Raw genomic sequence first — 15,725 nt, 5'->3', positions numbered from 1 at the left:
CAATCTAGAACTTACTTCCTTACATTCCATCACACACTCCCACAACTCCTGCTTCAGGAGTAGTGCTATTCCTTCCTTAGCTCTTGTCCTCTCACCAATCCCTGACTTTACTCCCAAGACTTTTCCAAACCATTCTTTCCCTTTACCCTTGAGCTTCATTTCACTCAGAACCAGAATATCAAGGTTTCTTTCCTCAAACATTACACCTATCTCTCCTTTCTTCTCATCTTGGTTACAACCACACACATTCAGACACCCCAATCTGAGCCTTCAAGGAGGATGAGCACTCTCCACTTGACTCCTTCTGTTTCCTCATTTAGAGATTGAAATAAAAGAAGGGGAGGGTTTCCAGCCCCCCACTCCCATCCCCTTTAATTGCCTTCAATGACATGTGGGGATTATGTGGGAAGTATTCTTTATCCCCTATCCCTAGGGATAATACTGCTACTCCTACAACTTCTACTGAAAATAATAGTAATGATAACTAGAGACTGAGGAGAAAGAATATGATTCATGTATCTTCTTATAGGAGGAAACTAAGAGTAGCAGGAGAGAGGAAGTAAATTTCCCTCTGCTTTAAGTGATGAAGTGTCCTAAATAAACCACTCATTATAGCATAACTCTGTATTTGTTATGGCATGCCTTTATACTGTGGAACTTTGTTAAGCAGGGGACAGGTGTATATACACTAATCATACTACACACACACACACACACATCATTTACATATTGTTTATACATGCAGAACTTTGTTCCTTTATGTGGTTAAAAGGAAAATTAATTTTCTTTCCAATATGAGCAAAGCTATTGTTCAGTACGATAAAATGAGCTATATTTCCCTGTTTTACCTGAGCTGAGAGAAAAATATTAACTAATGTATGGATATATCCTCTGGGATGCCAATAAGTGCATTTTGATTCATTAACAACTTTAATGCCGTATGCAATCAAATAAAAAATGAGACCCTACATATGGGATACTCATAGTCATCTCCTGGAGGAGGGACATCCCATTTATGGAACATCAGCAGTCACTGGGTTAAATGCATTTATATAAAAAAAAAATTCATAACAACTGAGAGCATTTTATGAGAAACAGGGTGGAGGTTTCACCAAGACATTACTCAGATGAAGAAGTGCTCCTAAGACTGCTAGTGTGTCCACATGATGGCTGACTACTGCAGGTCCTTGAAAAGTGATGATCTTTAGGTATCTCACAAGAAAAAGCTACAAAAAGAAAGGTTTTTCACCTCTGCTAAAGCTTAGCTGGACTTGAATTGGTGAACAGATGTGACACAGACCCTTGAGTTATTCATCATATATCCAGTATGAGGTTTCTCTTTCTGGTCATAGCTATGAAGATGAATGTGCACTTTGAACACATTCTTTTATTCTTTTCAGGTGCATATTTTAATATCATTTGCCTATACTCATAACATATGAGCTTGTGAGCACACATAACACAGTACATGTGATACAAAAATACTACCTGTGTAGCAATTAAGAACAAATTAGAATTAGTTCAGATCACTAAATTGTCAATATAACTGCATTCCTTTTACTGTTCAGAGGCAAGTATCATTAGTGTATTTATCATCTGGTAACATTACTAAACTTTATCAAACAAGATTAAGTAAAATATGAACTTTTCTCAAAAAGTGTATGGCTTTTCCTTTACAAAAATACCACATTCAAGTATGAATTTCAATATCTCAAAATTTTCTACTCCCTTACCATAAAGCAAGCATATTTCTAAAAGATGTGCTAATTATCTGAGATGACTAGTACCACAATCAATTTTGTAAATATCAATTTCACTTCTTCAAAGTGTTCAACTAACATGTCAGTAAATGTAAGCCATGAGGTTTCAATCATGTGTACACTTTCAGTGCATTTATCTAAATGGTCCTACGAGTGTAAAGAAAGAATAAGACATGGTACATGTGTACAGTGCAAATATGCACCAGAATAAGTATCAAATATGTACAAGTAAACAGCCTATGCTTGAGCATTTTCACATATACATATCACTCTCTGTATAATGTATACATAAGACTATCTAACATACTCAGTACACACTGTACAAACAACAACTGTCATCAGCAGCTGATCAAGTGATATGAGCTCCCAGAACAGCAATTTCCCTGTTGAATTCTTAGAATACCTAAGCCAAGAGTTATAACAACTTATTTGTAGGGTACATTTCCACATAAAGCATATGTTGGGCAGGAGCCTAGTACCGTTCATCCTATGTAATATGTTCCTTGGCAATCCAGCTGAGGTACACAATTAATGAAAATGTAGTGTTTTGAGTCTCAAGCACATAAAGTTCAGAAACTAGTACCTTGTTAATCCACTTGAATACTACATGGTGTAGCAATTTCTGGATCTACCTCGCATCCTAATACATATACTCCTTTCAAGACCACATGAAAAACACCAAGTCATGGAGTGCCTGTTGGTAACCCAAGTGAGTTTCAATGCACTTTTGGTATGTAACACCACGAAGAAATTTCTATGTTGCTCATTACCCATCTGCGAACAGCACTTGCAATAAGGCATTGATATGCATGGATGATGCCTGTTGCAGAGAAAAACAGATATCCAAACTCAAGCTAGATTTTTAATGCCTCAAAGCCTGTTGCAAAAGAAAAACACACTTCATACCCACTTCATCTAATATGGTGTCAGATATCCTGGTTCATTCATGTAAGGCTAACACTAATGCACTGAGACTTTCATCTGGAGGAAACTGATAAGCCTAGCTATTATCTCACCACTTTCATCATCGCATACACCAGGAAGTTTCAAGATGCTCCTGGTGGCATCTTAAGAAAGTACAAATGCATGGATGACAAAATACACTATGACTGTCATGCTCAATAAGTGTTATAGCATACATACTAATTATTTTAGTCATGTCCCAGAAAATTGCAAAATTGCAGCACACTATGGCTTAAGTTTCAAGTGTTGCCAGCAAAATATGGAAAATGTGAGCTACCAGAAGGGATGGGAGGAGTACTACCATACTAAGGAGCAATTTGCTGCAATAAAGTTTTCAATTCCTGTGGAACTAACTTTTATGGATATATTGTAATAGCATACCTTTGCAGTTTGTTGAACTTAATGCAACCAGCTTAACGAATAACTGATCAGGCCATCTGGCTGATACCAATGAACATCTTGGCATACTATGTTAAATCAAGACCTCAGATGTGATGATTTGAAACCTGCTTCTCTTCATGTGAGGGGAAAGTGTGTAAAGTTCTCCCAAATACATCAGCAATAAGATAGATGGCAAATTTTGTAAAGCCTTCCCAAATACATCAGCAATGAGACTGATGCAATTTTAAACTCAAAATCTTTCAAAAGTTGTCATATGGAAGATGAATGTTCACTGTCAGCAAGCAAACTCATAATCAGCCTTTTGGTGCACAGTGATTAAAAATTTGCTACTAATGCCTGGTCCACTGGCTGTATGACACTTGAATCAGGTGGAAGATATTTCACTCTCAATTTGCCATCACTAAAACCTTTCAGCTATGACAATTAAAAGAGAAACCTGATAGAAAGAATGATGCACTTCAAAGTGAGGAAGACAGCCAGCTGGGGCAGTGGAACATCAGTCCACACCAAAATACAAAAGTCTGTGCAGAGCTTATGCTATGGCTGCCAACATGGTTTCACCAACAGTAAGTTGTTAGTGTAAAGACTGCTTACCCAAAACATTACAGCAACATCTATATAATATCTCCTCAATCCTGAGTGTTTTAACTTTGTTGTTGCAACTAGAAGTACAATCTGTAGAGTCTTGACATTTCACACTATATCAAAACCTTGTTAGAACTACCACCCTGCTATATCTTTTTTTAGTTTACCTCTCTTAGCCTGGTTTACAACATCAGATATTATCTTCAATGATTGCACCATATACTTCCTTTCTAGAGATGTAATGACCTATTACTATAACAATCTAAAATAAAATACAGCAATGAAATCTGATCTTTGCACACCAAGCTGAATGTAAAGTGACAGTAATGAGTTTGTGTGATACTGCTGTGGTTTAGCCACTCGATGTGAGCCATCCTTGATTCATACCTGTCAGCACTTCTGAAAGGTAATGATCACTCAACTACAGAGGTGCATCTGTTGCAGTGAATGATAATGTTAAATATTCATTATGAAAAACAAAGCACAGTCATCTATTTGCCTATGACATTTCTACATTCACAACAGACATCCTAGATTTTTCTCACTAACTCTTACGAACTGCGTGTGAATATGTTGATATTCACGATAGCTATGGTCTAATTTCTATTAACAACATGCTCATTCAATGCAACATAACCAAATCTAGCTTTCTATAAGAAAAATGCAAGGGAAAAGTTAATCATATCAATGTAAGTTTTGAGGGAAGGATATGGCATGAACGGTGTTTGAGTTACAGTACATCAATGTGAGTTGAAGTACTCAAGTGGGAATCATAGTTCAACCCTTCAAAGATGTTCATAACTGATTCGGTTTATCAGCTTTTGGTTCATCATCATCTCAGATAATCAAGACAACAGTGCAAGACAAGGGATGGAGGGCAAAAATGTGAAATCCAAACATCATACAGCCAGTTCCCAGAAGCTACTTACCAGAATCTGGAAAAAGTCATGGCTCAGAGCTTCTTGGACAGTGATGCGCTTTGCAGGATCAACAACAAGCAGCTTTGAAATGAGATCCTTAGGAGCATCTGAAGTTATAAGTATTGAATAAATGCACCATATGAAGTAAGTTAAGCCTACAAATTGCACAAGAAATTGGACTACATGAAACTTTCAAAGGAATGGAAAGTGACAATCTAGAAATTAAATTTTTTAGTTTAGTTCTTTTTTCCATTCTTCAATAATGTATACACTGTAGAGATACATATTATTCAAGTTACAATTTCATAGATATTCAGATAACAATGAAAAAATCACCTCATAAGTATATTTAGTCCAATATTTTCACTTTGATAATGTGTTGAACATTTGTAAGTGTTTCAGCACAACACACTACAAACTGCAAGAGCAAGAACCTTTCACCACACTGTCCCACTTCCTGGGGGTCCATGCTCCAATCTGTGTTACCACAGAAATTATTGAAATTTGTTTAGTTTCTATGACAATATATCCTCTCTAGGTAATGCCTCATCTCTACACTTAATTTCCTAACTTATCAAGTTGTCAAACTTAAGCATCAGGTAATAACTTATTCTAATGGGTATATCATATATAATATCATGAAAATCTATGCTACCATGTGTGAGGATTTGATATACAATGATGGTATGTCAGTTTCTCACATCCTAGTACGTCCACTGACATGATGGTAGAGAAAATCTTCAGATTGTTACCATATGTTTGTTCACAAAGGTAGCCATAAGTAAAATACAGCTGTTATTGAGAGTAGATACTGTGGTGGAACAGCAGGACTTTCTCCATCACAGTTTAGGTGCTTTAAATTATGTGTCACACGAAGACTATTAAGTAAAAATGGAAGATGATTGTATTTAAGACAGGAGGCAAATTGTGAATTATGGATGGGTGCATAAACAATGGCAAAGCTATAGGAGTTGAAATATTTGAATGATATTTTCATAAACCTTAGAAGAGTGAAAAATCAAGCAAGTCCCTAGACTTTTAATGGGAGAGTTTAAGGGGATATAACATGAGCCATCTAGTGAGATAAGTGCTTGATTTTATGACCCACCTTATCCCACATTAAATTAAAAGAATGCAAGAAGCTCAAACTTACTTTCTATAAAGAGGATGAAAAATTTTCATACTGTACACAGTAAGTAATGAAAGAATCAAATCTGGTATTACAAAAAGAATAATTGATATTGTAAAGTGGAGTACTGATAGAATAAGTGCATGTTGATAGAAACTATGTGAAGAATGAAAATGCATTCTTGCTAGGGTGAGTGGGATACAAAAGGATGACTAAAGTTAAGGTAAAAGGATACAGCAAGGGAATACACATGATACGGTGTTTCAATGGAAGTTCCTTAATACATGAGAAAAGATTATGGTACGAGAAAAAGATCCTGTATGAGCATCTTTCCAAAACACAAAAAGAAGATTAATAGATAAAAAATCACTCAATAATGTCCTAAGACACTCCAAAATCAAAATCTAGTCTACTTCCCTCAAACTGAGAGAAAAACACAAATACAAAGAAACTTCACTAACTATCTACCTGTTATATCCTCCCATTCTGGAGATTGGAATGAGTACTTCCCTTCCATAATATTACGGAGCATTACCATCTGTTTTCTGTGCCAAAATGGGGGGCAGCCAACCAAGCTGAAACCAATCAAGAAACACTTAGCATTTTCTGGAAAAATATACAAAATATACATAAACAGTAATGAAGCGGGCCAAGTGAGGACATTCCCTCGAAGGCTCAGTCCTCTTTTCTAATGCTACCTCACTAATGCGGGAAATGGCAATATGAAAATGTATATCTATATCTTTTCTTTCTTTCATACTATTCGCCATTTCCTGCGATAGCAAGGTAGCGTTAAGAACAGAGGACTGGGCCTTTGAGGGAATATTCTCACCTGACCCACTTCTCTGTTACTTCTTTTGGAAAAAAAAAAAAAGAAAAATGAGAGGGGAGGATTTCCAGCCCCCCGCTCCCTTCCCTTTTAGTCGCCTTCTACGACACGCAGGGAATACGTGGGAAGTATTCTTTCTCCCCTATCCCCTATCATTATACTTAGTCACTGTCTCCCACATTAGCGAGATAACGCAAGGAAACAGAAGAAAGAATAGCCCAACCCCCCCATACACATGTATATACATAAATGCCCACACATGCACATATATATACCAATACATTTCAACATACACATACATGTACATATTCATACTTGCTGCCTTCATCCATTCCTGTCGCCAACCCACCACACATGAAAACAGCACCCCCTTTACATGCAACATAATGAGAGAGTGTGAGAGAGAGAGAGAGAGAGAGAGAGAGAGAGAGAGAGAGAGAGAGAGAGAGAGAGAGAGAGAGAGAGAGAGAGAGAGAGAGAGAGATTCTATCTATCTACCTTCATGTACCTATAAAGTTATCTTACCTTGTGGCAAGGATAACATGTGGAGGTCAATGGGAACACCACTTGTTTCACAAAACCTTATTCTCAGAAGCCTCACATATTGTACATACGTCAATCTTGGGTTCATTTTCAAAACAGTGACAGTGATGCCTCTCATAACCTATTTCCATAAATTAGTGTGAAATTCACTTCCTTACACTCCTTCACATATTTCCACATTTCATTCAACAGAAGTGACATCCTCTCCATTGCTCTTGCCCTAAGATAACCAACCTTAACTTTCTGTCACCTTCACATTCCACTTATACATCGTATATTCTTCCTTCTTTGCTATGAATCAACTGGTATAATCCTTTTGAGCAATCAACCACATGCATTTATTTTCTCCAAAGCATTTCTAATCTCATCCATCCACCTTGTATATTCATTTCTTTTTTTTTTCCTGTAACTTACAATCTTGTATACAACTACTAATTTTACAACTTTTAACAGTGGTACTTTAATGTGATTTCATGGCATGTCTAATGTCATATTTGTCAACTTCACAATAAGTTAGAAGAATAAAAACAAATACTTTCATTTTTCTGGTGGATAAATGTTTATTGTGAGGCATCCCTTAAAATGTGATAATGTATGCAAATGCATGCAAAAATTAACAATGACGCACAAGATCACTAAACAATATACTGTGTAGCAGTAGACCAGCCTTGTAAGCGAAGGCATGTGTGGGCTACCAAAGATGATGAACAAATGCATCTTATGTATAATGGAACATGTGCAAGCAACTTTTATTGAGTCATGTTTTAGCTAATTAGAATTCCTATACACAAGCGGATCTCAAACTATGGGTCATAACCACTAGTACGGTGTGAAGGGGTCAGGTGGGTCATGGGATTACTGTGAAAATTACACGTGGATTTTCATAATAAGCTCACTTATTTCACTACTGCAGAATCTGTGTGAAATTAGCAGTAGTTAACCCCGACTAATACTAGAGGAGTACTATTTATTGTGAGTTTGGATGGGAGGCAAATTTTAGATTAAAAGATGAAAATCAGCAATATAGGGTGTGCTGGGATGATTTGTTTTCTCTGACAGCAGTTGCATGTAGATAAAAATACTTGTGAAGGACAAGAAGGGAGACTGTCAAAATAATATTCTATGCTGGGTTGGGGGAAAAACAAAAATCCCACTTGATTGGTTGTGGGTTAAAGAAGTTTGAGAATCGGTAACATAAACTAATGTCCTACCATATTCACTTCATTTCCTAGATTGTTTTAAAGTATAACTTCCAGAAAAAAGGCTGTCAAATATTCCAGTTTCTCTCACATCTGTATTTCCTGATGTTCATTACTATAATCACCATCAACATAGATAAAATCAAAAATAATATAAATGGTAACTTACAGTGTATACATGATAACACCACACGCCCATCTGGAAAATATAAAAGGGACACATGAACCAGCAATTCTATAAGTGGTCTGATACTCAGGCCAAAGTTCTGAGCTGAAACATATGTTGCTCTAAAACAGGACCACAACTTCATAAAATACAAACAAAAATACTGGTGATATTAACCCTCTAGCCAAATAATGAAAAAATAGCTGTATTCCTGAAGTGCTAATTCTAAATCAAAATATGAAAACAGTAAATGCATCTTTTTCAAAACTTCTTTGGGCAAATCCATAATGTTTCCATTTCTGGTATTAATTTTCCTTAAAAGCAACATCTGACAGTAGGGGCAGAGGGACAAAAAGATAATTCAAGTAAAAGTACATTTGGGTGTTGCCTGTAGGATGTCATAACTTTATTAAGTTAAACAGATTTCCTGCTCTTCAAACACATAAACAAATAAATGGGCACAAAAATCAAACAACAGGATTTAAAAGGATGCTAAACAACATGGCATTGCCAATTCATGAGCACTCATCAAGAGCACTGTATATACATCTATATTTATGCATTACGATACATAACACACACTAATAATGATGCACATACTGTAAAGGGCTCATATAAATTAAAGTGCCAGACTTAAAAGGACACTAAGCAGCTGAGTGTTGCTAAATCATAAACATTCATCAAAAACATTTTATGTTACAATTATTTATGAATCATAATATAAAACACATCTTGACATTATAACATTCAAAAAGTACATAAATAAAAGCAAAAACAAAGCAAATACGGACAAAAAGAGATAAATGAATCACAAAATAGGTGACGGCCACCAGCTTACTAAGCTATTGTTTGCGTGTAAAGTTTCAGTCAGCCACCATACGGGGCAGCATCTTCTCTGATCCTGGTGCCACTTCCCAACTGGGGAGGTGTTGGGCAAAGTGTGCAGGATCTTTCAATGTTATTTTGAAAATTAATGAGAAAACCCTGTTACTGCAGCTAAATGTAAGTTGCCATCTCAGGGTTTTCCATTATTGCTGTGAAAGGTTAAAATCATGTAGAACAATTTATATTTCAAACCTAAGTTACTGAGTAAGAGTATTACCAGGCAAGAGCATATTCTAAGACAAAAAGGAGAATAATTTTCACAGTGATACAGAATACTAATTATCTAACTCATATAAGATACTGTTCACAGAGACCTGATTATCATCTTTGGTCTTAATCTGAATAAAAATTACTGAAGATATAGAGCCAACAGGAATGTGATCTTAAGTGAAATTAAACATTGAGCAATAGCTCTATCAAGTAGTGACAAAATTAAAAAATAGGGTACGGTACTAATGAAAAAACACTCCTGAATGAAACTAAATAATGTGTCACAGTTCCACTGACTGCAAACACAAAAAGTTGACAAAATTATTAACCTTTTTCTTTCAATACCAAATGTTTAATTTCATATATGAGTGTCTATTCATTAGCATTTTAAGTAGAAGTTTTTAAAATGTTTATATTACCTCTTCTATTGACATTCAAAGAAACTTTAGACCAATTCAGTCTTATTTATGATATAAAACTGTCATATATCAAAGCAAAATGCTGTTCACTGAACTCACCTAAGACATCATTTACAGAACTCCATTAAATCACATCTGTCTAGATCCAGGTAAAAACTACTGAAGGTAGAGTACTCATGAGCTGACACTAGTGCATGATATTAAGCAGTGGCCCATTATTCCATTAAACACTGTTGGAAAAAAAAAAGCTGGAAAGATTCTTGAAAATGCAAAGAACATAATTCTTTTGTACCATCTTTGGTTCATACTCAGCAACATGTGCTTTTCTCATAGAGGTCAGTAAGAAGACATAAATCCATCCTGAAAATCAACAATGATTCCATCACATAATGACTGAAAATATAGGTTAAGGAACTCATCCAAGTTATTGTTTGCAAATAGCAGCAGCATATCATATAATGAGTAAATCTAATATCGGTACATTCCAAGAGAACATCCATAACATAAATTAATCATGAATGATGGAGAGAAATAAAAGTACAAAGGAAATTACCCATAATTGTTTCACACAAGTACATACAAAATTCTAGTTATATTCATCTTAATATAAGACTATATACTAAAAATTGCTTCAATCTTCTAATGCTTACTGTTGTTAAAGTGTGAAGCAAACACACAAAGGCGCACATCCCAAGCCAATAAAACACTTACTCAATCAAATTTTACACAGGAAAAGCTGGGTACTGAAAATATCAAAGTCCCGATAAAGCATGTTTACCAAATTTTATACTAACCAGACAATAATATCTCATCTTACAACAATCACAGTAAACAGCTTTAAAATGACAGGAGAGATGGATAGCTGGAAGAAAGAGCACATCACTATATTCAGCAGAGTGGCCTTTGACAATATGAGCTGAAAACAAAAGGATGTAAAGTACTGGACATTATAAATCTGTATCATGTATATATGAAAACAGGACAAAATATGCCACCATGCACTAATGTGTAAAATTCTTTTAGTACAAACTACCCTAAGAAACAAGAAAATGTGTTTTTACCCCACTACCCAACCTCCAAAACTAAATCAGATGTAAAATTTTGTAGGTGGTATCTATGATAAACATTTGGTCAATATCCATCTACCAAGTTTTCAGGCATTATATACACATACTTAAAGTAACAATCCCCGGGAAAAAATCAGATGATTCACATTTAAAATAAAGCTTTCACACGCCTTGATTTATTGGCAGAAACCTTTAACTCGCTTGTGGTGGGGATATCACATGACTAACTGCATGGTACAGTCTTAGAAGGCAAATGACTAGTTTACTGCAGCAGTTACTCCATTGTATTGGGAGTGAAGGGATGTAACTTTTGCTCGTCATCCTTGTGTTTAGGAACAAATTTGCTATATCTGTTCCAGGTGATACTTTTCTTATACCAATATTTAACCATGAGTCCTAAGAGGTTATCCCAAGAAGAAAAGGACAATATTCTTCATTGGAAATTTTTTTTTTTCAAAAACTGAGATTTCAAGATGCACTAGCAATAGCAAGGCTGAGTTCACCATCTGGATATTTTTTCTTCCTTTTTATATCCCTCCCCAAAAAGTTTGGTTTGGTTGAACTATAATGACCAGTTTGGTGAATGTTAACCTAACAGGAGTGATTTTTTCAACACATCATGATTCAAATATGGAAACCTCAAGCAATAAAAGATTGAGAATGTAAACAGATGTAAAAATTACAGCAGAAGAGAAGTTACCTTTTACAAGCACATTAATACGGTCTGACCAAGGACTGACGCACTTAGTGTACCAGAACCTACCAACAAGAAATATCATATTCATTATCTTCTGGCCCATAACAAAAGAAAGGTCTTAAGTAATTACTGTTTTTTCTGTGGGCAAATCTTAATGTGCAGCAAGAAGTAATTGGAAGAAAAGAGTAGATATATTATCTTGGCATGCATCAGAAGTTATGTTACCCAAAGGGATTATTAATCAAACTTGAGAAAATGGTGGCAGATGTAGAGTGCTTGGGTTAGGAAGGAACATTAAGTGAAAGAGTCCTGGAAAATGGTTTGAAGAAAATAAAGGTCAAAGCTTTGTTAAGATGAAATGACGCAAGGTGGCTGGAATGGATGGTGCTGGATATGAATTTCTTAAAAAAGAGGTGGCTTTGTTGTTGATTGGTTACTTACAATTTTCAACATATGCATGGATCATGGTGAGGTGCCTGGGGATTGATGGAATGCATATATATAGTGCCACTGTATAAAGGTATGGGGAACAAAGCTAAGTGTTTGAATTACAGAAGTATAAGTTTCTTAAGTGTAACTGGTGAGTTGCATGGAAGAGTGGTGATTGAGACTGGTGGTATACACACAACATCAGACTGGAAAGGAACATTGTGGTTTCAGGAGTGGGAGAGGGTGTGTAGATGATATGTCTGCTTTGAAGAATGTGTAAGAGAAATACTTAAAACATAAGAATTTGAAGGATTTGTATTTGGCATTTATGGATCTGGGAAAAAGCATATGAAAGAGTTAACAGAGCTACTTTGGGGAAGATGTTAAGAATATAAGGTGTGAGTCCTTATAAACAGAGTAAGGCATGTGTGCAGGTAGGTAGAGAGGAGGGTGAGTGGTTCCTGGTGAGGGCAGGTCTGTGAAAGGAGCGTATGATGTCACCTTGGCTGTTGAATTTGTTCATGGATGGGTGGTAAGGGAGGTAAATGCAAGGGTCTTGGAGAAAGGGGCAGGCATGCAGTCTGTTCAAGATGAGAGGGCATGGGAAGTAAGTTGGTTGTTGTTTGCTGATAAGGCACTGGTGGCAAATTTGAGTGAGCAACTGCAGAAACTGATGTCTTGAGTGTAGGAGAGTGCATTACGAAGAAAGCTGATGGTAAATGTGAAATAATGTGAGTGAAAGCATGGTTATTAACTTTAGCAGTGCAGAAAGACAGGAGTGTATGAAAAGAAAGTTCTCTATCTGGGAAGGCAAAAATGTCTCTTTGCACTGCCAAACTTAGCTTTTATTTGCATTTCCTCTCAACATTTTCCTTTTACATGTTCTCTCATACTCAGACACCAACTTCTGCAGTTTCTCACTCGAATCTGCCACCAGCAAATAACTGACACATTTTCCGGGCCTCTCTCATGCCCAAAAGACTACATGCCTGCCCTTCTCTCCAAGACTCCTGCATTTACCTTCATCATGACCCCACCAATAAACAAAGTCATGATGACATAACACCCTGCTGCAGACCCACCTTCACCTGAAACCATTCACCCTCCTCTCTACTTATCTGCACATACCTTACTCTCTCGAGTAAAATTCTTTTCTGCTTCTAATAGCTTTTCTCCCAAACCATATATTCATAACACCTTCCCAAAAGTATCTCTGTTAACTTAAGTATATGCTTTCTCCAGATCCAAAAGTGCCAAGTACAAATCTCTTTGTTTCTCTAAAGTATTTCTCATACACATTTTTCAAAGCAAATACCTGATCTATAAATCCACTACCCCTCCTGAAACCATATCATTCCTCCTGATTCTTATCCTCTATGCATGCTTCCACCCTCTCAATCACCATTCTTCCAAACAACTTAACTTTCAAACAAACTTATACCTCTGTAATTCGAACACTCACCTTTGTTCCCCTTCATTTATACAATGGCACTAAACATGCATTCTGGCAATCTTCAGGCATCTCAACATGATTCATATATAAGTTCATAATCCAAACTAACCAATCAACAACACAGTCATCCCCATTCTTAAGAAATTCAAGAGCAATAACATTCATGCCTGCCACCTCCCCACATTTCATCTTACACAGGGCTTTCACTACTTCTCCTTTTCATCACACCACTTACTGTTACTCTCACTTTCCATACCCCCTCGACCTGAACACCATACATCTGCTACATACTTCATTATCAGGGGAAAAGAATATTCAATATGGTAAGGAAAAGTGCAATACCATCCACTCCTGCCACCTTCCAACATCTCATCTTAAGCAGGGCTTTTGATACCTATTCTTTTTTCATCACACCACTTACCACGACTCTCACTTTCTGTAACTCCTCAACCCAAACACTGTACATCTGCTACAAACTTATGAGTGGAAAAGAATATTCAACATGGTAAGGAAAAAAATCAAACATGTCCCTATTGGAAGGTCTAAGTGTCACTCTAAAAACATGTACCTTATCCTCGAATGTCACTCTTGTTAAATGTCAGTCTACAAAACGCTGCTTTACAAGAGCCCCCAGTACTGGTTCTACATCCAACTCTCTATCAAAGGAACCAAAGGCTTTTCATCTGAACAAGTCAGCAGGTTTCAACTCTCTCCATCCATCCTTTTCTGTACGCTACAATGCTGCCAACCTCTCCGTGTTGTACAGGTGTTATCTTGACCATTACTCTTGTATCCCTGCCACCATGTTTTAAACCCCAGTAAGTATCTAACTGTTGCCCCCCAATATATATGATACCATATTATTCCCCCAAACAGATAAGCCGTGTGTACACTTGTTGGCCATTTCTGTGTCATAAGGTGGTTCCAGGAACTAATGAAGAGAGGACTCATTTGCTTACATCCACTCTATAACCTATTTCTTTTGTTTTTCCCTCTTCTAATAACCATTCTACCTTTAAGAGTCCTCTCTACAAACATCTAGTGAGCCTTTATTAATTTCTATATTCTTTTTCTTCTAGCTCTTTTTCCTTTCACCCAATTTGGTTTTGACTGGTGTATAACTTTCCTGGTAAAATATCTAAAACTAGATATAGGTCATCGGCAGTGAAAGATATAATAATTTTCCTGGTAAAATATCTTAAACTAGATATGGGTCATCAGCAGTGAAAGAGATAAAAATGTATCTGTCAATCATGTTCTTATAGTCCCATTAATTTAAAATAAGAAAGTACATAAGCAGCTTGATCAATATGTCATGCAAAATAGTGACCAGAAGGCCTATCAAATACCTAAAACATGTCAAGAGAAAGAATTACCCCTGTATTGTCATATGCTATGTAATGATGTATGCATGGTGGTGATGGTGAAGCTTGTTACCGACAAACAATAATTCATTAGTAAGTAAAGGGAAAAGAATGTAAGAAAAATATCAATACCTCTATACTAAATAATCCAACGTGTACATTAATCTAAATTCAGTGGCAATCAGTTAGTAAAAAAGCAGTATCATTAATACACTTTACAACTTATATAACAACTGTAAATACATATAACAGGCAATGAACACTGCCAAGCAAGCCAAAGCATCCAAATATTACGTGAATGTTGGCTGAAAATCTTACACTCAAAGTATAAGACTTCTGTGAGTATTCTGTGTAACACTACAAGTGTGACAGTAAATGGGTTAGACTCACAAGTCAACAGCATGAGTATATCCTTGGGACCCTTCATACATGGCACAGCGCAGAACTTCAGGTGATAAGTAGCCCGGCGTACCACAAACTTCTGCACCAACACATCAACAACAATTGTAATTGGAACAATTATGAGGATACTCATAAAAGCGACAGTAACATGATAATTAATAAAAAAATTACAAGTCATTAACATTCACAAGACATATACAATAAACAGTCATGTTTCAGATCTATAAAAAACAATCAAACGAAAACTCTCTAGTGAACACTTAAAATAGATATTTTACTTAAAGACCATGCATCATATTATCA

General features: G+C 36.2%; 1 protein-coding gene across 4 annotated transcripts in view; it reads right to left on the bottom strand.

Annotated features, from left to right (window-relative positions):
• The window catches only part of PhKgamma (phosphorylase kinase gamma), a 55,424-nt gene that overhangs the window by 10,862 nt on the left and 28,837 nt on the right, over window positions 1-15,725 (bottom strand). For 2 of the 4 annotated variants that reach the window (XM_071691365.1, XM_071691367.1), the window contains exons 6-9: window positions 15,411-15,501; window positions 8,500-8,529; window positions 6,228-6,334; window positions 4,640-4,737 (exon numbers count right to left, since the gene is read on the bottom strand). In XM_071691365.1, the coding sequence (XP_071547466.1) occupies window positions 4,640-4,737; window positions 6,228-6,334; window positions 8,500-8,529; window positions 15,411-15,501 (326 nt within the window). The remainder of the gene's footprint in view (window positions 1-4,639; window positions 4,738-6,227; window positions 6,335-8,499; window positions 8,530-15,410; window positions 15,502-15,725) is intronic. The other 2 variants (XM_071691364.1, XM_071691366.1) reach the window with 1 other exon arrangement.

This window comes from Panulirus ornatus, chromosome 50 (assembly GCF_036320965.1).
Source record: "Panulirus ornatus isolate Po-2019 chromosome 50, ASM3632096v1, whole genome shotgun sequence".
Lineage (NCBI taxonomy): Eukaryota > Metazoa > Arthropoda > Malacostraca > Decapoda > Palinuridae > Panulirus > Panulirus ornatus.
The sequence above is the reverse complement of the archived record's forward strand: the minus strand, read 5'-3'. Positions and strand labels throughout refer to the sequence as shown.